General features: G+C 40.4%; 4 protein-coding genes and 3 non-coding genes across 11 annotated transcripts; 3 read left to right on the top strand and 4 right to left on the bottom strand.

Annotated features, from left to right (window-relative positions):
• The first annotated feature begins 2,533 nt into the window (after positions 1-2,533).
• Positions 2,534-8,466, top strand: LOC135649464 (E3 ubiquitin-protein ligase ORTHRUS 2-like). Its single transcript, XM_065167832.1, has 9 exons — positions 2,534-3,148; positions 4,948-5,477; positions 6,090-6,215; positions 6,518-6,617; positions 6,728-6,789; positions 6,885-6,987; positions 7,242-7,377; positions 7,455-7,672; positions 7,762-8,466. Exons 1-9 carry the CDS (start codon positions 2,687-2,689, stop codon positions 8,341-8,343), a joined length of 2,319 nt encoding a protein of 772 aa, XP_065023904.1. The 5' UTR covers positions 2,534-2,686; the 3' UTR covers positions 8,344-8,466.
• A 354-nt stretch (positions 8,467-8,820) lies between these two features.
• TRNAM-CAU (transfer RNA methionine (anticodon CAU)) lies at positions 8,821-8,892 on the bottom strand. The gene has a single exon. It is a non-coding gene; the product is annotated as a tRNA-Met (tRNA).
• Positions 8,893-8,988: 96 nt separating this feature from the next.
• On the bottom strand, positions 8,989-9,060 carry TRNAM-CAU (transfer RNA methionine (anticodon CAU)). The gene has a single exon. It is a non-coding gene; the product is annotated as a tRNA-Met (tRNA).
• A 97-nt stretch (positions 9,061-9,157) lies between these two features.
• On the bottom strand, positions 9,158-9,229 carry TRNAM-CAU (transfer RNA methionine (anticodon CAU)). The gene has a single exon. It is a non-coding gene; the product is annotated as a tRNA-Met (tRNA).
• A 1,292-nt stretch (positions 9,230-10,521) lies between these two features.
• LOC103996636 (protein TIFY 9) lies at positions 10,522-12,190 on the bottom strand. The gene is made up of 6 exons (XM_009417586.3): positions 11,971-12,190; positions 11,755-11,893; positions 11,346-11,439; positions 11,202-11,268; positions 11,061-11,121; positions 10,522-10,803 (listed from the first exon to the last, which is right to left on the bottom strand). Exons 1-6 carry the CDS (start codon positions 12,032-12,034, stop codon positions 10,659-10,661), a joined length of 570 nt encoding a protein of 189 aa, XP_009415861.2. The 5' UTR covers positions 12,035-12,190; the 3' UTR covers positions 10,522-10,658.
• A 4,182-nt stretch (positions 12,191-16,372) lies between these two features.
• Positions 16,373-20,131, top strand: LOC135649726 (transport inhibitor response 1-like protein Os04g0395600). 5 transcript variants are annotated; one of them, XR_010501377.1, is made up of 5 exons: positions 16,373-17,405; positions 17,875-18,370; positions 18,453-19,428; positions 19,551-19,657; positions 19,743-20,131. XR_010501377.1 is itself a non-coding variant. In XM_065168432.1 (4 exons), exons 1-3 carry the CDS (start codon positions 16,954-16,956, stop codon positions 19,230-19,232), a joined length of 1,728 nt encoding a protein of 575 aa, XP_065024504.1. In that variant the 5' UTR covers positions 16,373-16,953; the 3' UTR covers positions 19,233-19,273; positions 19,350-19,522. The 5 variants fall into 5 exon arrangements, 2 of the variants coding, with proteins under 2 accessions (XP_065024504.1, XP_065024503.1); XR_010501378.1 differs by having other exon boundaries at positions 18,453-19,273; positions 19,350-19,428; positions 19,551-20,131; XR_010501376.1 differs by having other exon boundaries at positions 19,551-20,131.
• Positions 20,132-20,797: 666 nt separating this feature from the next.
• Positions 20,798-21,936, top strand: LOC135648715 (GEM-like protein 5). The gene is made up of 3 exons (XM_065166621.1): positions 20,798-21,167; positions 21,246-21,520; positions 21,587-21,936. The coding sequence occupies exons 1-3, from the start codon at positions 20,894-20,896 to the stop codon at positions 21,806-21,808; spliced, it is 771 nt and encodes a 256-aa protein (XP_065022693.1). The 5' UTR covers positions 20,798-20,893; the 3' UTR covers positions 21,809-21,936.
• Positions 21,937-22,252: the final 316 nt, after the last annotated feature.

Genomic DNA, 22,252 nt, shown 5'->3' on the forward strand with positions numbered 1-22,252 from the left:
TTTAAACTTTACTTCCTCAGGAACGTGCATTTGAGGCCATCAGCAATAATACTTATTGGACTCAACCAAGGGGAAGAGGAACCACTTACAGACTTTGTCGCTCAGTTCACAAATAAAATCCAAGGCATAGTAAATACATATCTATCGTTCATAATATAGACTTTCATGATGGGGCTCAAGCTCTATTGCCTTTTTCAGTCATTGATAGAGAGATCACCAATGACTATACCATAAGTACTTTAAAGGGTCAATCAATATATTATCGTTTAAACAATGGTCTCGAGTGAGAGTGAGGAATCACATAAGAGACCGAAACAAAAGTGATCACACAAGAGACGAAGGAGAAACGAATGACTCGAGTTATGCTGCCCAAGGTCCAAGTTGATCAAGTTGTCTAGATTAGGATAGCACTTCTTGGAATGAGACAATTGCAACTCATCACCTTTATGTGATAGAAAGGTTGAGGTGCTTATGAGGTTGTTGAGAGACATGTTAGAAATTGACTTCAACGTAGTTCAACATCACCTAAACATTTCTCCTAAGGCGTGGAGGTCAAAAAACCTGATCCCCTCCTCTGTGAAGCCATGGTAGTCAACAAACCTGACCAGGTTAGGAAGATACAAGGAGGTCGAAAAACCTAACCACGTCCAACAAGGTGCATCCCTCAATGATACGAGGGGTAGGTCGACGATGGATCGTCACTAGTAGCACTCAGGCATGATGAACTAGATATACCAAATGTGCCACAAGATTGACAAGGGATCAAAGAGGTATAAGTTTGATGTGCCGAACAAACTAAACACCATATTTTAAATCTCTCTTGCAAGAGCCTTGAAGCATGCCTTGAGGGGATAACTAATAGTGAGTACATTGTCAGCTAATCGACATCAGACATGATCATGTTCAGGGTAAAAGGAGAAGATAGAGACCGCCCTCCACTTGTCTATCCATATAAATAAAAGTCCAAGACAAACAGTTATGAACCATCTCTCTCTTGTCGCCTTATAGATATGAGACAAAGGGGAAGTTGTTAAAGACAATTAGAAGCTACCTCCATGTAGAATATTCCATATAATATTTTATCATTTGCAATCGGGTAAAAAACTCGTCTTCAACATAATAAAATGGGGAGGATCACTTTTTTTTTATCATTTGCGTCCACACTCATATACTTCGGGAGTTAATAACTTAGGCGTCGGATGAGCCGAATTGGGAAACCTCTCATAACCTTAAGTCTTCGTATAAGTGGTACCTCGTGAGCTCGACGTTTTCACATCAGATAACCTTATGCATACGAGTTTGGACTACGTCAGGCTGACCATGACATCAATGACTTCTTCCTATATTAAATGGTATCACTAGTTATAACTATTTTACATGTTTTAAATATAACACAAAATGTTAAAAGCTTTTATAGCTTCTCGTGGAGGGAGGAGAAGGATGAGGAGGAAGAGCAATAAAAAAAGGTGAAACAAAATGAGATGAGGATGATGATGATACAGATGTCGACGCTCAACAATTACATCAATGTCCAGATATAAAGCAATAAAAAGATCGAAGATATACATAAAAACTATAAAAAAAATCAAAGATAACCGAAATTATTCCTTAATAAAACTTCTTATCGTTCTGATTATACACAAAGGCGGTAAATAAGATGCTTAATTTCTTACAATAAAAATTATAAAAATTAAAAAATGATAATTACCATGTCAAAAGTTAGAAAACATGAAGCCTTAATGAATCACGACAATTATACGCTATTGGGGAGAGATTAATGATTTTAGAAATCCGAAAGTCTATGATTTGACATTAATTATTTATATCCATAAAAAAGAAATTCTTTACAAACGTGAGATCAACTCATGATATCGATTGACTTGACAATCAATTCAATATGATTTGACATTCCTTTTCTTCATTCTATCAAATTAACTATAAACTCAATCATGAAAAAATCCTACGCACATCATTTTATACAAATTTCAAAATATTTTTTTCATCTTTTCTCTTACCTTTTTAGATTTACTAAAAAAAACACAGTATATTTTCAGATAATGAAACTTTTATAAAATATTTAAAAGAGGCAACCATGCATTATTTAGAATTTTCTATCGATGACTAACGAGACAATTATGACATTCGTTGACAAGAGTCACCGTCAATTTTAATTTACATCACTTATTTATACTACGTAAGAACCAAAAAAAGAATTATGGAGGTAATTTTATTTTGTGTCAGTCAGTCAGCATATGTTATGTGATATTTAAATAATAATAATAATAATAAATACAATAAATCACTGTGTGTATAATTCATCCAGAATTATTATTACACGTAACCATCCTCATTTCGAGCACCGCATGGCTTTGTTAGTAAATCACACAAGACTTATTTCTACCTTTGCCAAAGCTTATAAATGGTGATATCATGTGGAGCCCATCAGGGCCCCACTTCGGCATCGGATAAAAGGCCTTCCTTCCGCCTTCACCCGCCTCGAGTCTCGAGCCGCCGAAGGAAAATTTTCAAATCCCTCCTGTCTTTTCGAAACCCCGCGCCTTCTCTCCTCCTCCTCCTCTCTCTTTCTCTCTCCCCTCTCATCTCCTTTCCCCATTTCCGTCCCTTTATATCCCTCTCCCCTTCCCCCCAAACCCTAACCTCGCCCAATTCCACCTCCACCACTCCGATGACGATCGATCTCCCTTGCGACGGCGACGGCATCTGCATGGTTTGCAAGGCGGCGCCGCCGGAGGCGGAAATGGTGCACTGCTGCACCTGCGCCTCCCCCTGGCACGCCCAGTGCTTGTCCAAGCCCCCCGAGTCCATGGCCGTCGTTGCCCGGTGGCAGTGTCCCGACTGCGACGCGCCCGAAGAGGGCTTCGTTTCTGCCCCGGCTGCCGCTCCGTCGGGCGGAAACGCCGAACTCATCGCCGGCATACGGGCTATCGAGGCCGATGGACTGTTGACGGAGGCGGAGAAGGCTAGGCGGAGGCAGGCGCTCCTTGGAGGCGGCGTGGCTGCCGCGCAGGTTGACGATGAGGAGGAGTCAAAGAAGAAGAAAGGAAAAGCGAGTGACGATGTTCTTGAGCTACTCGACGAGAAGTTTAATTGCGCCTTCTGCATGCAGCTGCCGGAGCGCCCCGTAACTGTGAGAAAACTTCTTCCGCTGTTTATGTGATTTTCATGCCAAATTTGTTGACTTCATGAATGCTGAAGACCTGGTTAAAGATGGGGATGTCTAGCTGTTGCTCTACATGTTGACTATTCTTTTTCATGGAGCAATACATTTAAAGATTTTCGATTCTATGTTTTCCCCCTCCTTTCAGTTTGTTCTAGCCTCGTGTAAACGTTCTTCATCCTTTATAGTAATCTTTGCTGATTCATTTGAAATAAATGAATTCTGGGATCCATGTATATATGTGTCCTTTTATTCGATTACTGTAAATGAAATTCTTTCAATTAATTTCTTATAATTGTTTTGTTTGGTCCGTGAGCACAATTTTTGGTTTAGCCATATTCAATGGGTAGGATAGATGTAGACCTTCATATTAGGTCTTGTTAATGGCTTTCTTGCCGGCAACGGCTATGTCAATCAATGTTTGGCATGGTGTATCCCATCTGTGTGTTTGATGTGCAAAAACATATTGATAAAACATGGTTTGTGGCTATCAAAACAAGAAGTCCAATACCTGGAAAAAAAAAAAGTAATGGGAACAAACAAATAGTTGACCATGACCTCATGCTTCTCCTTGGGTTTCCTTGCATTGATATGACCATATATTCTTTTCAGTTGTGCAAACTATATCACTCAAACTGATTCGAGGACACTAGTATTATGGAAGCAAGTGAGTTATGGTCTCTCTCATATTTGATAAATAATAATGAAAATAACTATATTTATTTATACAAGCATGACATGCTTGTGTAATTTGGAGTGTTGTCTTGGAACCTATTATGTCATTTTGACTGAGTTATGTATTGAATGACATCAATAATTATGCATCTGGCAGGTGCTTTTGATTATCATGTTCATAAAGAAGGGCTAAGGAATGAGCCTAGGTCAGTATTGTGTATTAGACTACATCCATTACTTGCAGTCTTCTGGCCATCTGATGGCTATGGTTATAGTAAATTCTGAGTTTATATTGTATTATTATGATGCTTCATTTAGTTTGAAGTATCTGATAAGAATCTCAAACTGAATAACCCTTCTTGGTAAGGTTTGGGCCAATGTTTTTTTTTTTATAATTTCATCAGACCAGATGTGTAATTGCAAATATTGTAAATTTGGGATCCACTTATTGTATTATTATGTGGCATTTGACGTGCTTCCAAGTGGATAATGTGATTAATTTGGCTATTGTTATTCAGTTTGTAAACTTTTTGCAATATGTTCACAACAATGATACTTATAATTCAGCTGAGAAAAGCCTGACTTTGGCTCAAGAATTTATGCAATTCATTTGGTTGCTTCTGTAAATAAAATAGAGACCACATTGGTATTTCTTGATAAATATTTTGTTATTAGAAGTCTTGAAATTTCCTTGAATTTGTTTGTGTTGTTCACAAAGCTTATAATTATATTATTACGGTTGATTTTAAATCTTTTTGAAATTTGAAATGTGCTGATATCTGTAGGTTCGTAATGTCCATCATTGTAATAAGTTTACCTCTCAAGGACTGCTTGATAGCCAGTGAAGATAAAGGCTGATTTGCCTCAATTAATCGCCACTGTAATGAGAGTAAATACTTTCCATATATGTTTTGGCAATATTAGATTCTAGTAAGACTGGGATGGCAAGAAGTCTCATGATTAGTGATCTCACATGGAATTTTGACTGCTCCCTTACATACATGTCTAAGCTTGTTTATCCTATATTATTAACTGTAATGTTTTTTTTACATAACATAACATACCTTTTCTCTCTTCTTTTTCTGATCTTGCAGACACCATGTGGTCATAATTTCTGTTTAAAATGCTTCCAAAAGTGGGTTGGTCAAGGTAAACTCACATGCGCAAAGTGCCGTTCTCCTATCCCATCTAAGATGGCAATGCAACCAAGAATCAACTCAGCACTTGTTGTGGCTATTCGTATGGCAAAGACTGCAAAGTCAACCAGTGGTGTCTCGTCACCTGTGTATCATTTCATTCGAAATGAAAACAGACCTGAAAAGGCATTTACTACTGAGAGAGCTAAGAAGGCTGGCAAAGCAAATGCATGCAGTGGGCAGATCTTTGTTACCATTCCTCCTGACCATTTTGGTCCCATACTTTCTGAATACGACCCAAAAAGACATCAAGGTGTTTTGGTTGGTGAAACATGGGAAGATCGAATGGAGTGCAGACAATGGGGTGTTCATTTACCACACGTGGCAGGGATTTCTGGGCAGTGTGATTATGGTGCTCAATCTGTTGCACTTTCCGGAGGATATGAGGATGATGAAGATCACGGAGAATGGTTCCTTTATACTGGCAGGTGCTTTCTCTGTGTTCAATTGGCAATACATTCTTGGTCCAAAACATAGTTTTCAAATTTGACTATTTTATATTGGCATTGGTTTTTCTGGATTGGGAAATTTTACTTTCAGAAGTTATTCATTTCACTTGGTGTTAACCAAAGTAGAGAAAAAGAAAGAATACTTGTTCCCCCTCCGTGTTCTCCACTTGCTGCTATTAAGTTGCTGCATTTTCTTATCGCTATGCTGTGGTCACAATTTTTGGATAATTCAAACAATAAACAAACAATATGAATTATTTTTTGTGTCAAATGCCTTTCATATAATACATGTCAAAACATCTATATAACGAATAAGAAAAAGTAATTAGGAAAATTCATAATGATATTATTATTATTTTTGTATAAAACCGTTGACCAAATTTGTTCTTAATTCTCATATTGTGAACTATGAGTTAAACTTAATATGCAAGTGCTTTTCGATTTTCCTCCATGACTTGATGTAAAATATGAACAAGCATTGTTTCAGTTTACGAACAAATCCATCACTGATTTTACTCTCAATTGTCTTTTTTTACTTGCAACTTTATACCATATATGTGCTCTTTTGATGTTCTTGTTGCAAGTTGACAGTGGTGGGAGAGATTTAAGTGGAAACAAGCGCACAAACAAGGAGCAGGCCTTTGATCAAAAGTTTGAAAAACTTAATGCAGCGTTAAGAGTTAGTTGCTTGAAAGGATATCCTGTACGAGTGGTGAGGTAAGTGTTGCTGTCCAGGAAATTGCCCTCTTGTATTCTTCTGTTGCTCATGTTTTGTGAATTCACATGAGCATTATTTCCGAAGAATTTGGTTTTACATAGATTATTTTGTTAATGGGTTTGTTTGAATGTCACATCTTTACTGGTTAATTCTGTACTTCCAAATATTTGGTTGGATCAGGGTGGTGTAAGAATGTGGTCATAGAATAGGGTAGTTAATTTAAATCTATAAGATTGTACTACTAGTCTGCTAGATGCAATTCTCAATTTATTCATTGACTTCATATTTTCTTTCTGGGAAGGTCTCACAAGGAGAAGCGCTCATCATATGCTCCTGAAACTGGTGTACGTTATGATGGGATATACAGGATTGAGAAATGTTGGCGAAAAGTTGGGATTCAAGTATACGTTTACTTCATATTAGCACACTGTATTTTCTTAGCATTAGTATTTGTTTTGTTGAGCTAGTAGAGGCAACTATTCTACAGTTGATAGTGTTCATGTTTTCATAGGGCTTCAAGGTCTGTAGATATCTTTTTGTTCGATGTGATAATGAGCCAGCACCATGGACCAGGTTCTGCATTGTTTTACGCATACACTATCAGTGTCATAATTTCATGTGCTAGAATTTTCTCCTTTAAACTGAAAATCATTGTATTTGGAATTTAGTGACGAACACGGTGATCGCCCTCGGCCTTTGCCAGTCATTAAAGAGCTAAAAAATGCAACGGATGCTGCTGTAAGGAAGGAAACTCCGGCATGGGATTATGATGTATGAGTTTGTTCTCTTTTTCACCTTTACATTCTCTGGCAGTGAACTTGGTTTGATTGATTATTGACTCCCTGCCTATCACTCCCGTTCAATTCCTATTTCAGGAATAAGTCATGAGATGTGTTTTAACTTGCATGTGTCAATTTTTTTTTGTTTTCTTAAAAAAAAAGCAAGTAGTAATTCTTGTATTTTACTTAAGTATAAATTATGGAGCTGCTTGAATTTATTCTCAATGGTGCCTACTGCCTTAACAGGAGGAACATGGCTGGAAATGGATGAAGCCTCCACCAATTAGTAGAAAGCCTATATTCAGTGGTGATGAAAGAAAATCTGCCAAGAGGGCTGTAAAGCATGTCCAGAATATGTCCGTAAGGGAGAGGCTCTTGAAAGGTCTGCAAATTTCAGAAAGTGTTGCTTATATATTGGTCTCATTTATTGTACTTAGAGCAGTTCCTTTGAACTTGCAGAATTTAGCTGTCTTGTGTGCCGGAAAGTAATGACTCTGCCACTGACTACTCCTTGCGGTCACAATTTCTGTAAGTCTTGCTTGCTTGGAGCATATGCTGATAAGTCCTTTGTCCGTGAAAGGACCCGTGAAGGCGGTCGTTCCCTTCGAGCACAGAAAATTGTTAAAAAATGTCCATCTTGTCCGATCGATATATCTGACTTTTTACAAAATCCCCAGGTAACTTAGTCAACCATAAGCAATTATGTATTGCTGCATAATAAAAAATATGCAAGAATCTCAATTGCTGAAAATTATGTTTGCTCCAGGTCAACAGGGAGTTAATGGATCTAATAGAGTCACTTCAAAAGAAGACTGCAGAAGAGCAGCAAAGTGAGGAGAGCAGTGACATACTAGAGAAGTCCAGCGAGGATGAATCTGATGCTATGGAGGAAAAGTTTCCGAGCGAAGGTGGGAGCAACAATGTAGAGAAAGCAACTGGGAGCGCAGAAGGCAGGGACAGTGTGGAAGAAAACAATCTTGAATCTATAGATGGTGACTCAGATGTTAATGTTGCCAATTCTGAATCTGAGGAAGCAGGTCTGAGAAATGCAAATGCAGTTAACGAGGCAAGTGGAACAAACTCTCGGTCTTCATGCAAACGAAAAAATGCTGTTTCTCGGTCATCAGGTGTCAAGAAGGCACAGAACGAAGAGGCCACTGCTATGGACTCTGAGTCCTTCAATGCTGAGAAATCTGATGCCGTTGGAAAGGTAAAGGTTGACAATTTAAGCTCTGAAATGGAGCAAGATATCAAGGAACATGTTCCTGGCCAAGTCAGTGAAGCCAAAGGTTTTGCTTATCGCAAGCAGAGCAGCCCTGCACCGAAGAGGGCTAGAAAGGGAAAGTAATGATGCTTAGGTTGACCCTTTGTGATCATGGGTGTGGAGCTTGAAAAGGCTCCATTTTGTTAAAACGCCCTTTTGTCCGCTTCTTTCTCATACAAACATATGAAAGGGAGTGGTGTTTTTGGATGTCATTGGCATTTTATCAGGTTGAAGATGATGCATATATAGCATCTTAAGCACTGTTCGTGACAGTTATTTTTGAACATGGTGTTATAGTGCCCTATATTTTCGCCCTTTGGGCATCTTCAAAGTGGGTAGACGTTCAAGACCGGGCATAATGGCCCTTCGTTTTCTTTGATGACGATGGAATGATTACGGCCCAAATTGACTTTCAGCGAGTCAAATTGATTTTCTTCAGTGATGCAAATCTCCGTTCGTCTTGAAAAAAAATTTATGACATTATTTACACTTTTTGCTTATGCTCGAAAATATTAAAATATAGGAGCCTGCTTATTTACACTTGTGGGGTACTAGAAAAATTATCAGAGCCAGGTTTCGATCCTGGGACCTGTGGGTTATGGGCCCACCACGCTTCCGCTGCGCCACTCTGATATGTTTGTTTTTGTTAGCAATAAGGTTTTATTGATACTATAATATGAATTTTTTTTATATCCAACCAAAAAAAATGTAAATGAGAGAGATAAATATTATCAGAGCCAGGTTTCGATCCTGGGACCTGTGGGTTATGGGCCCACCACGCTTCCGCTGCGCCACTCTGATATGTTTGTTTTTGTTAGCAATAAGGTTTTATTGATACTATTATATGAATTTTTTTTTATCACCAACCAAAAAAAATGTAAATGAGAAAGATTAATATTATCAGAGCCAGGTTTCGATCCTGGGACCTGTGGGTTATGGGCCCACCACGCTTCCGCTGCGCCACTCTGATATGTTTGTTTTTGTTAGCAAGAAGTTTTTATTGATACTATTATATCAATAATAATGATTTTTTGTTAAGGACAGCAAACATACTTGACTTGGAAGCAGAAAGTAGTGTTGCTACGTAACTTGATACTTAAAAGGATAGTGAATTCAGCAATTCCATTCTCAAGCAACACTGGCACCAAAAGATACTCTACCTTTACCGCCAGCAGCTTACTTACTTTACTTTTACTTTATTCTTTGATGTAATTCCTTTGTTCTCATCATAACTCATACCATTTTTAACTCCATATGATCGTGAATTCTCACCCAAAAGAAAAAACTTTTTTTTTATTTTCAAAATTTTTTTAGAATTCTCTAACAACACTCTCCCTTTTTTTGTCTTTCTTTTGTCTAATATCTAAAAATACCTCCACTCACTTACCCCCCCCCCCCCCCCCCCCCCCTCTCTATTTTTTTCTATAGGCTTGGGACATGAGGTGAACCGATCAATACAATGGATGCACAACGCCGAATATGTTCGAGATATGTAAGTTAGAAAAATCCGATCGGGACTAAAAGAAATTTGCTACGATGGAGACACAAGGCAAAATATGCTCGAGACGTGTAAGTTAAGAAAACTTGATTGACATTGAAATAAATTTATTGCGGCAAAAGTGTAAGGTCGAATGCGCTCAAGATACATGAGTCGAAAAATTTGTTATGATAGAGGAATAAGACCAAATGCACATGAGATGCGTAAGTCGAGAAAACACAATCTACATTGAAATAAATCCGCTACGAGACACGAGGCTAAATATGCGTGAGATGCATGAGTTGAGAAAACCTGATCACTGCATTAAAATATTTTCGATAATATTGGAAAAACATTACAACACAAAACAAAAACATTATAATACAAATGTATTTGTATTGTGTTGTAATATTTTTTTAGTATTCCTGAAAAAAACTAAAATTTTATAAACATATTACAAAATTTATACCATAACACTATGTTATGGTTTTTGTTTTTTTTTTTTCTACATTACATGTATTACAGGGAAAAATGTATTACATGTATTAGATAAAAGAATGACACTGTTAGGCAATTTTAATAACGAGGGATCCGTCGATAGGAAAAACCCAAAAAGATGAGTTTTTTTTAATAATTCGCTCTAAGATCAATTTAAACATAACATGCTATTAATTTATTGTATTTGAACTCTTAACTCCTTTGTTCTCATCATAATCCATACACTCAGAAAACACAACACGGTGTTTCTTTTCATGTTATGTAAGATTCGGAGATGCTTTAAAGGATTTAAAGAAAGAGTAGAATCGCTCATCGAGAACATAGAAATCAACAGACGATTACACTTTTTAACTTCAATGTATTCAGAAAGAAAAAAATAATACATGCAACGGAAAATAAATAAAAAAGGAAACAAATGATTTAATTAGTATTTTGTACTGTTTTTTGCCCCACCAATAATAGCAAGACGAGGAAAGGCGTCAGAAGTTGGATGGGTCAACGCGTCCAAAGCCGTCGTCTTAGCCGAAGCCGCCTCGTGGTCCGCCGTGTAAGGCGCCTTCGCGGTCAACCTGCACGTTTAGCATCAATCAAAACTAGGACGGTGACGTCGACACTGGAGTCCTTCGTCAAAGTGCACGCAAGCCGACGACGTTTACCGACCAAATCTTCTCCTCAATCATGAGAGAGAAAGGTTGGCCAACTTCAGCTTACCCTTCGGATTAATGTGAACGCAAGCGGTATGATCGTATCTCAAAAGTCGCAACGCAATTAAGCACACAAAAATAATAATAACAACACCAAATACTATATAGTTAGCGATAATTACCTCTGTTGGCGTTTCTCGAGGAAGCGTTGCAGCGATTTCTTCCGGGGAATGGGCAGCAGCTCTGCGAACAAAAAGAAGGCTTCGATTTGAGTCCACCCACAGAAATCTTACTCGGGGATGTACACGCCGTCGGCCATTTACCTTCGTTGAGTTGCGCCAGCAGCCTGTAATCCATGGTCCTCTCCGCCAGCTTCATCACTGCCTCCGCCTGCGTCGTATTCCGTACGTAAAACAAGGTTTCTTTTCGGTAGAGGATAAAAAGGAAGAGAGGGAGGGTAAGAAAACCTTATCCTCCGCGAGGTCGAAAACGGAGACTGTGCCGTTGTAGAAGATCGTCAGTGGCGCCGATGAAGAATCGCTCTCGGCCGTGGCGACTGACCTAAAAGAAGAGCACACGAGCTTTTTGAAGGTTGGTCGACGCGCGTAAAACAAGTAGCATTCGAAGCTAGCGGCGGCGAGAAGATGATATCTAAAGACTTTGACAGATTATCCTATGTTTTTTCGAATCTCGCTCGCTTTGATCATTTATCCTTTGTAATAAAGTGACACGGATGGATCTACAACTCGAAGAGAGGTCATAAGGCCCTCGTTCGAATTCAGAACCCAAAGTCTTTGACATGTTATGATAAGATTATGTATGGGTTCGAATCTCGCTTTGATCATTAAAAGAAAGAACAAAAAAATTAACGCTCACCTGCACGACGGATCCAATATCGGAAGCGGCGGCGGCGGCGGCGAGGGGAACAGCTGGCTCGACGGAGGCGGCAGGGTGGAGGCGATCACTCTACGCAGGAGCTGCGGGTCGATCCTCGAGATGGCGCTCAGCTTGGCGCCTGAAACGTAATCCAACCGACAAAGCCATGAGCCGATCGATCGCATAGATGAAGCGAAAGGGGAGACGGCAGCTGACCTCGGGCGCAGGATCTCGTCTTCTCCATCGCGAAGAAATCGAACATCGTGTTGGCTCTCGACATCGCTCCGTCTTCGATATCTTGTCCGCCGGACCTGCTGTGGGAAAAGCTAAAGCCGATGCTTCTGACAGCGAGACCAGAACGAAAGCTGCAGCCTGCAGGAGGATAGACCGCAAACAAGCCCTTATCGACTTCGTGTACCCTTTTATAATTGAAATGGACTTCGTGTACCCTTTTATAATTGAAATGGGACTGGAGATGGGAAGGAAGGGGACAGGGCGTCATGCCGACGACCAGAGAAACGTGCGTGGCGAGGACGTACGTGTTGGAATGGGCATTGGACGCGTATAGCGGCGACGTCAGGAAACGGTCATTAATGTACTGCAGCAGTACCGCAGAAAAGACAGCAGACGTCAACGGGCGGTGGTGAACCATGCACGAAGCTTTCGAGCTCGGAAGACGCACGATCGAAGCTCGTCTTCCGCGTGGGAAGTAGAAAAATAAGTCGTCTGATGCAGGTGGCGAGAAGGTGCCGATCGCGGCCGCGAAGGTGGGAAGCAAGTGGAGGTACCGACGGACGGTAGGTCGCAACCAAAGCGGCATGACATGGCCACGTTTTCCTACCGCGTTCTTCTTTCAACTGGTACGGTGAAAGATGAGAGCAATCGCTCCTACCGACGAATAAAGGAGCCCCCTTTTTTCCGACCTTTGACTGGCCGCAAAGAAACCATGGAAAGTCGCCTCTTTCCAGTAAATCTCTGTCTGTCCGCAAGGAAAAAGAAAAGCTTGGGAGGTGCCACTCGTCATCAAAGTCGCTAAAGCCTACCGTTGTCCATTCAACAAACATATCTATACATGATGACAGCATCTAACGTGGACTACTCAGCCTATATGAGACCGACAACAACGACCGACCACGTGATAAAAAGCCAACATAACAGAGATATCGACCGATATAATATCACAGAATAGATTGGAAATCTGAATCGAGAAGTGCACGATTTGTTATAAATAATAATAATAATTAAAAGATAATAAAATATTAATAAAAAATAAAAATATTAATAAAAAAAATATGATCTCGTAACGCAGAAAAAGAACTCAATTCATTCGTTCTTGAATTTCTATTGTTTCTTTATTTTATTTCATATGCAATTTTTTAGTTGACATAAATATGAGTAAGTCTCTGATATTTCCTTTCAATATGTGCATATATTGGTTAGGAAAACGAATAAAGGTAATACATGATCGGTTACAAACTACATGGAATTCCTTTATTAGATTCACAACCTCTATCGAGTTCTTCTAATATCGATATGATACTTAGCCTATTAATAACATTTGTCGATAATATTGGATGTTAAATCTATACAAGCTATTACCTCATAACCATAGTTCTGATGATTTAACTTGTAATCTCATCGACTCATCGATGTAACTATTCTTGACATTATCGTCGCTTCAACTCAATGACCAACCTAACACACTATAAAAAGGTCAAGAATTTTGAAAACTTACTTACTATATTGGTTCTTCCATATTCAATAAAGATAAAAATGGTGTATATTCAGACATTAAAAGAGCGAGATCATTCTTTTTATAATATAATTCTTTTGACTATTTGTAGTTTGTACACATAAAGTAATTGGATTGGAATCTTCAAACTATTCTTTCTAACTCCTGCTGGTGAGAGGATGGCCGATTGATGTCCCATAGCGTGTGTCATGTCGTCTAGAAATCCTTAGTTTAATGACCTCTGTAATAGGTCTGTTGCACCTTTGGATACCTTAATCCCGCCACCCACTTCCACCTTTTTCTCTTTTCTCATTGCATGGCTGCGATTCTAGCAAATGATGCTCAAGATGCCGCCGTTCACTCCTTCCCTGTGTCCTCTCCGCCCCCTTCTCCCTGCCGCCGACGGCCGTGAAGCCGTTCACCCACTACCGCCACCAGGAAGAACCCCAACTATGGGGTCATGACACCACTCTCAACTTTCCAGCACTATTTGAGTTGGGACTTACCAACTCCAAATAGATATCGACGTACCAAGAAGAGCTCAAGGAAATGGAGAACCAGTCCAGGGAAGAGTATATTGATCCTTGAGAAGGCATCTCTCTCTCTCTCTTTATATCTCATGTTACAAGACAAGTATTTATTGCACTGTGCAGGAAAAGCAGGTGGTTCTCAAGAGGAGAGTCTCAAAATACATGACATCTTTTTGCTTGTTCTGAGTCGTATCAAATAGGATAAACATGCATTAATCTTACGTTTGACTTGGTTGAATCTGTTGCTATTTATCTGCAACAGATTCAAATATCATGCCACCAGAACATGAGCATTTTTATTGGGATTCTTTGATCCAACACATAAACGATTTATATTTCCAACATATTCTCTTGTTGTTTATCTTAATGTTTACTCGGATTGGTCGGGTTTTTGGCAACAAGTACGTTTTATCTGGGAACTTATGGTAAGATTTTCCTCCTAAAATTATAGTAATAATAATAATAATGTGATTAACATGAAACAGAATTGATGATTTATGTTCTGAGATCAGTAAATTTCTGAAATATAAAGGCCTTGATCAAATGACAGCTTTAGCTTTAGCTTTAGCTGTCCATCATAAAAACTGTTAGTGCATAGTATAGACAAGCATTTGATATGATTTATGATGATGTTGAGCAGCTGGATCAGTTGACCCACCACCATCCAAATCTGTATTCCTTCTCATGCAGATGCATGAAGGTTGGGGCTGCCATGACTCAATTCTGGTTAGTTGGGAGTAAAAGAGAAGAAGAAGAAGAAGAAGAAGAAGAAGAAGAAGAAGAAGAAGAAAATGTTGACTTTTGTATTATTATTTTTTATGGCATTTACGATATATTTTTATAATCTTAGCGAGATAAATAAAGTCAACGGGTGAAAAAATACAATATACTAAATTTTTCATAAACATTTGATGTGTTTTTATATTTAGTAACTATTATCTTTTAGAAGTTAACTAGTGATGAAAGAAAAAAATGCTAATGGATGAGGATGCAGTGAGAGTAATTGTATGTAACACTTGATCTTTTCATTATTATTATTATTATGGTGTTTTTATTATTTTTTAACCTTAGTTTTTTTATTTAAAAATGTATTTGATTTTATTATAGGAATAAATGAAGAATATTAAGGCACAACATCCTAAACTAGCAACAGTTAGTATTCTATTAGCTGAAGATAGATATCATCTCTCAAATATTAGGACCAGAGAAATCAAGATATATGCAATGTTATGATTTTTGTTATTTTTATTTTTTGATATTGTGCTATTTAAAACTTTCAAGAGAAAAGTTCTTTGTTTGCATCTGTATATAACATTGCATAAACTTCAATACTGGTTCTACGATTTTTGTATAAATTGATTTGGTTAAATATACTTATTTAAATTAGTAATTTGTATACTATTGTGGGTTGTCCTTCATTGGATAAATATACTTATTTATATAATTAAATAATAATAATAAAATATGTATTAAATAATTATAGTAACCATTAAATGGTTGTCTTTTTCAGGTTAAAAGCATATATTATTGCACTTGAATAATCATAGCAATAACTAAATTAATATTGTGATTTTTATTCGTAGGATAAAATTATCTATTACCTTAATTATGGATCCACGGTGATATATGAACTATTAATATTTGTATATTTATTAAAAAAATCCATTACTAAGCTTATATAGACCTTTGTTACAGTTAAAATTTATAGAAAATATAAATAAAAACCATAGCTACAAATATAATTTGTTGTAGTGTCATTTTCTATTTTGTTCTAACCATAAGATTAGGTCTCTTAATTATTATTATTGTTTTAAAATTAATTTGTATTCATTATATTAAACTCCAAATAAAATATTTTCATATAAATTGGAACGTGGGACACATTAATTATAGAATAACAATCCACTAACCACTATTATATCTCAATAAAAATAATCATTCTTATTTTGACACTATAATAATAATAATATATACTAATCATTAAGATTGATGGCGTTGGACGATAATACAATAACCACTACGATACGATATATGACAACGACGGACTAACTCGCGCATCAGAAGACATCAGGTTGTACGTCACACTTTCCATCGAATCATTGTGGGGTGATGACTCCGTGATCTCACGATTAATAATACAGACCGCTTGCGATGGCAGAATCGTCATTTAGTGCCAAACCCGAGGGCTTTGGTTCTTCCCATGCTGGGCTTCCGCCGGCGACCGTCGGATGAGGACCCATGAAAGGAGATCGACGGTTCCGATTGGCTCACGAGAACCCGACAAACCGAGCCGGATCGGTCGGATTATAGAACCGGGGGGTTCCGGAAACGAACCACGGACGGGTCCCTCTTAGCTCTGGTCCAAGGAACGGACGAGCGTTGGAGCGAGCAAAAAGGAGTGGTGAGAGAAGGGCATCAGAAGCTGAGGTCCTCCTCTCCCCTTCCCTTCTTGCTCTCTGGATCACGCCTTTTGCTCACTCTTTTCTCTCCTGCTGTTGTTTGCTTTGATTTAGTGGGTTTTTTTCGATGCATTGGTCTAACTAGTTTGGGGAAAATCTTTCCTTTCATCTTCTTGGATTTTTCCTGGTGTGATTTGGGTGCATTTTGCCCCAAATCAGTCGCTGGTGTCTTCCCGATGTGATCAGAGAACAAAAAGATGGGTTTTGGTTTGATTTACCGGCTTCGATATCCGATCTTTCCTGGATTTATTCGCCAAAACAGCGATTTTACTTTTCTATCTAGGTCGGGAGTAGATCTGGGTTCGGGTGCATTTCTGGTGGAGTCGGTGGCGAGAGCTAGATGAAAGGTGGGATCTTTAGCTCGGTTCTTATGGCATTTCTGGTGGTGTTCAGTGGAACTTAGCTACAGATCTGGGTGGGTGTTGTGCTCTTTTTGCTGCTGACACTAAGCTCGGGAAGAAGAAGGTCTTGTTTTGCCATGACTTACTTCCCGGAGGAAGTGGTGGAGCACATCTTTGACTTCCTCGTCTCGCACCGGGACCGTAACGCCGTGTCGACGGTGTGCAAGGCATGGTATCAGGTAGAGCGGCTCAGCCGCCGGAGCGTATTTGTCGGCAACTGCTATGCGGTGCTGCCGGAACGAGTAATGACCAGGTTCCCTGGAATGAAGTGCCTCGTCGTCAAGGGGAAGCCCCATTTTGCCGATTTCAACTTGGTCCCCCACGATTGGGGCGGCTTTGCGCTGCCTTGGATTGAGGCCGCTGCCCACGGTTGCCCTGGTCTCGAGGAGCTTCGGCTGAAGAGGATGGTGGTGTCTGATGAGAGTCTTGAGCTCCTCGCACGCTCCTTCCCCGACTTCAAGGCCCTTGTTCTTATCAGCTGCGAGGGCTTCAGCACTGATGGGCTTGCTGCCATTGCCACTCATTGCAGGTGAGCATCTCTTGTTCCCTGTTGCATCCTTTTTATTAAGGGAAGCATTTCTTAATCATGGGTTTTTTTGTTGGTGACAAATATTGGCCTTTGAGTAGCTCCTTTTATAGATTCTGACCGGTGAATTGTGTTATAATTTAAGTTGTTACTGTATTTTTGTACGTAGATATATCTGTTTACTGTTTTGCCTGATTTCAATTGAATAAAAATCATGGGATGCAGAAGGATTGAGCATGATGCTTAATGGAGAGTAGTGATATTCTCTTGGTAGGGATTAAATTTCCTGAAGTTATTTCTTATGTTGGAGGAACAACAAACTAGTATTGTCATGCACGGCTGATGTAATATACTTAACCATGCCAATTTTGCTGCACAATATGGGAAGCATTCACTTTTTGTACTTGATTCAGGTGCCAAATTACTGATTGCAAATTTCTCGTGTTTGTTTGCTTTGCTTGTTCGTCGTTAGGAGTCTTCGGGAGCTAGATTTACAGGAAAATGAGGTGGAGGATTATGGCCGGCAGTGGCTTAGTTGCTTCCCTGATTCCTGTACTTCCCTAGTGTCCCTGAATTTTTCTTGCCTCAAAGGGGAGGTGAATGCTGGTGCTCTCGAGAGACTCGTTGCTAGGTGCCCGAGCCTCAGGGGCTTGAAGCTTAACCGTGCTGTATCTGTAGAATCGCTGACCAGGATACTTGACCGAGCTTCGCATCTGGTGGAACTTGGAACTGGTTCGTTAACAGTCGACCACCACACTGAAGCTTACCGGAGGATGATAAATGCCTTCCACAAATGCAAGTCGCTGAGGAATCTGTCGGGTTTCTGGGATGTTGATCCACGCTGCCTGCAGTCTGTATATCCAATCTGCCCAAACCTTACTGTATTAAACTTGAGCTATGCCCCCTCAATCCAGGGTGCCGATCAAGTAAAGTTGATTCGTCACTGTTTTAAACTTCAGAAGCTTTGGGTGAGGCCTCGCCGCTCCCCTTTGTAATTGCCTCGTTTTCTTCTTGTGATTTAATTACATTGTAACATGAGTGATTTTGCAGGTACTAGATTGCATCGGAGACAAAGGGCTAGCCGTCGTGGCATCCACTTGTAAACAGTTACAGGAGTTGAGGGTATTTCCTTCTGATATCTATGGAACTGGCACTGCTGCCGTGACCGAAGTAGGCCTGGTCGCTATATCTTCAGGTTGCTCAAAGATGAACTCTCTGCTGTATTTCTGCCGCCAGATGACAAATGCTGCACTTATCACCGTCGCAAAGAACTGTCCCCGTTTCATACGGTTCAGGCTGTGCATCCTTGATCCAGGGAAGCCTGATCCCATCACTAATCAGCCACTGGATGAAGGTTTTGGGGCTATTGTGCAGTCATGTAAAGATCTTAGGAGACTATCATTATCAGGTCTTCTAACCGACAAGGTTTTCTTGTATATCGGTGAGTATGCTGCACGTCTTGAGATGCTTTCGATTGCATTTGCCGGTGATAGCGATAAGGGAATGATTTACGTACTCAACGGGTGCAAGAATCTCCGGAAGCTAGAAATAAGGGACAGTCCGTTTGGCGATGCCGCACTTTTGGAGAATGTCGGGAAGTATGAAACAATGCGATCCCTTTGGATGTCATCCTGTGATGTTACCTTGGGGGGTTGTAAGGCACTTGCAGCAAAGATGCCGAGATTAAACGTGGAGGTCATAAATGAATGGGATGAAAGCGTTGAGATGGAGGAAAATCCTAGCGACACACACAAGGTGGAGAAAATGTACGTGTATCGAACTCTGACTGGACCAAGGAACGAAGCACCGGATTTCGTCTGGACATTATAGAGTCTGCTAGCATGGCTGTATGGTCGGTAGTAGCGTAAAAGGTAGTTTAATTGAGATTGTAATTTTTTTTTTCATTTCATTTAGTGGTACCATGATCCTTCCTAGTTATGTTTGTAGGTTGAAGTTAGGGTGAAAGAACACAAAGTCCCAGTTTGTAGATTTTGGTTCTGCTACAAGAGGCTTCTTGTTTGTAATGGTAAGTTTAGAATAATTATCGGTTAATGTTTTTCCTTTTATGGAAAGAACTTCGAGCTATTCAAGATTGGAAAGCATATTGATTTTTGTGTTCATGTGCTTTGCTTGTGGGTGTTGATGGAGTTCTGAACCAACATGGCCAAACATGTAGAAAAAGCTCTCTCAGTGCAGACTCTAAACAGTTTTTACCACCAGATTTTATCCGTCGGTGGATTACAAAAAGGGCGACAGTTCGTATCATTTTGTTGGCATCATACAGTCAATGTACAAACACTCACCATGTCATTGCAGATGACCCCTGTGACTGTGATGCAGTCGTCCAAGCACTCGGTAGCATCGTCGGAAGGGGGTTGGAGATGCAAGCGGTGCTGCCAGCCAGGATAAGCTCGTCTTTTGCGTATCACGTAGCGACTACGTCTGTGTCCTCTGCGGGAGCGATGTGTCCAAACTCATCATCATTTCTTCCCTCGCACCTTTTTCTTCTTGTTTTTATTTCTGCGTTGTTTGGTCACGATTGCTTCGCCGTTTCTTTTCTGCTCGGTGACTATTTCTCAGAGGCGACCGGCTTTTCTCTCTCCGGTCGACGTCGGCTGTGCCGGCTGCTCGGTTCTTCTTTTCGTCTGGCATGAATGTTAGCAAGTTGAAATTTTGGCTGGGACTTCGAACTGTAATAGATAACCAATATTCTTCTTTTCCTAAGTACACATTAAGTTTCCTGAGATGATTGTGCAGATTATATGTTGTCGTCGCGCATCCAAATAGTAATAATATTATTATTATTATTATTATTATATTATTATATTATTATTATTAATTAATTAACATCGATGCTAATTATTTTTTGAAATTATATACAGTTTCATTGCACTTTATTCAGATTATAGAAAGCATTTCTATTTTTGCAAGGAGGCACGAAATAATTAAAATAGGATTTGGTTGACCATTATAACCATCCCAAATCAAATAAAGGAAGACTTAAAAGAGAATCCTAAACATTGCCTATAATGATTATTTGGTTTCATTATTATTATTATTATTATTAGTATTTGACTCTACTTCACCATGATTGCTCTCCTTCCTTCATTTTCTTATTTTCTTTATTTTTTATTTATTCTGTATCTCATGATAATATATTATTATTCCCGTTTCCAAAATTTAAAGGGTTTCAGGATAAATAAAGATAATTAATATGAGCAGTATTAGATAATACCGACTCGACACGGCAGCAATGACTATTCTCTGTGTGGACACGTCGTCTCCGTCGCGAAGCTACTCGTCCCCACGCGTGCGGCATCCGACAGACGTAAACCTTCCTCGCTAAGGCACGAAACCTGCTCTGCTCTCTCTATATAATCCATCGTCCATCTACTCGTCTTTCATCTTCTGGCGTTCTCTCTTCCTCCAACTACTCCATCTTGTTGATTAGGTACGATCCGTGCGCGTAGCACCTCAAGGAAGCAAAGGCCATGGAGAAGGAGGCGAACGAAGCGGCTCATGTCACGGAGGAGGCCAAGTGGGGAACGAAGCTGATGGGTCCACCTGCTGCGCCATCGGCGCACCCAGAGAACCAGAGAGCGGCGCTTTGGAGCCCCCGAGGCGACGACGAGCGGCCGCCCTACGTACTGGAGCGTGAGCCGGTGAGCAGAGGCCCCGGTGGCAGCCCCATGGAGAGCATACTAGACTTCTTCAACTCCTGGGCTAAGAGAGCAGAGGACCTCGCCCACAACATTTGGCACAACCGTAAGCATCCTCTCTCTCTCTCTCTCTCTCGGTAGATGTAGTGGTCGGCTGATGCATGCTATGGATATGTTGTGACAGTGAAGACAGCACCATCCAAAACCGAGGCAGCAATGGGGAAGCTGAGCCTGACAGCGAAAGCCTTCGCCGAGGGCGGCTTCGAGTCTCTCTACAAGCAGACCTTCCAAACCGATCCTACCGAGAGGCTGAAGAAGACGTTTGCTTGCTATCTCTCGACCACCACCGGACCGGTCGCGGGAACCCTCTACCTCTCCAACGTCAACGTCGCATTCTGCAGCGATCGGCCCCTCTCCTTCACGGCACCCTCCGGTCAGCAAGCCTGGAGCTACTACAAGGTAGACCACAGCACCGCAAGACTTGTCCATCTCCAGAGCTTCTGAATCCGGATTATGATCTTGCAGGTTATGATCCCTCTGATCAAGATTGCCACCGTGAATCCAGTTACACTGGGTGAGAATCCGTCGCACAAGTACATCCAGATTGCGACGGTGGATGGGCATGATTTCTGGTTCATGGGCTTCGTCCATTTCGAGAAGGCATCCGAGCATCTGCTGAACGACGTGTCGGACTGTGCAGCGGCCTCTCATGGAGCTGAGCACGGGGTTAGTCGAGTTACCACTTAGAAGAACCAGCGAGATGCAGAGAACTACCTCTTTTTTGTGCAGCCTTTCCTACGTTCGTGTCATCATATGTTTGCGTCTGATGTTATGTATACGAATAAACAATTTGCGTGGGGGTATGGATTGATGGATTCTTCCTGTTAATTTGACATGCAGAATTGGGTGGTCATGGTTACACTAAACACATTTCTTTTTGGACCTCAAATGAGATGCGAAGGTCATGATAACTTCGCTGCAACGTAGAGTCAGCGAAATGGATGGAGAGCTCCATTCGAGGAGATGGGAAACGATAAGGTTTGGGCCCGAGGAGAAGACGGTATGACAGCACAAAGCGTGGGTAACTCGGTTCGGTTGCACTGTGACGACGGCTGTCCGTCACAATAAATGCTCTCTGGTTGTGGCCTGCAAAGGCTAGTAGGGCTCTCACGAGGCAAGACTAGCTCGTCG

Source organism: Musa acuminata, chromosome BXJ3-9 (assembly GCF_036884655.1).
Source record: "Musa acuminata AAA Group cultivar baxijiao chromosome BXJ3-9, Cavendish_Baxijiao_AAA, whole genome shotgun sequence".
Lineage (NCBI taxonomy): Eukaryota > Viridiplantae > Streptophyta > Magnoliopsida > Zingiberales > Musaceae > Musa > Musa acuminata.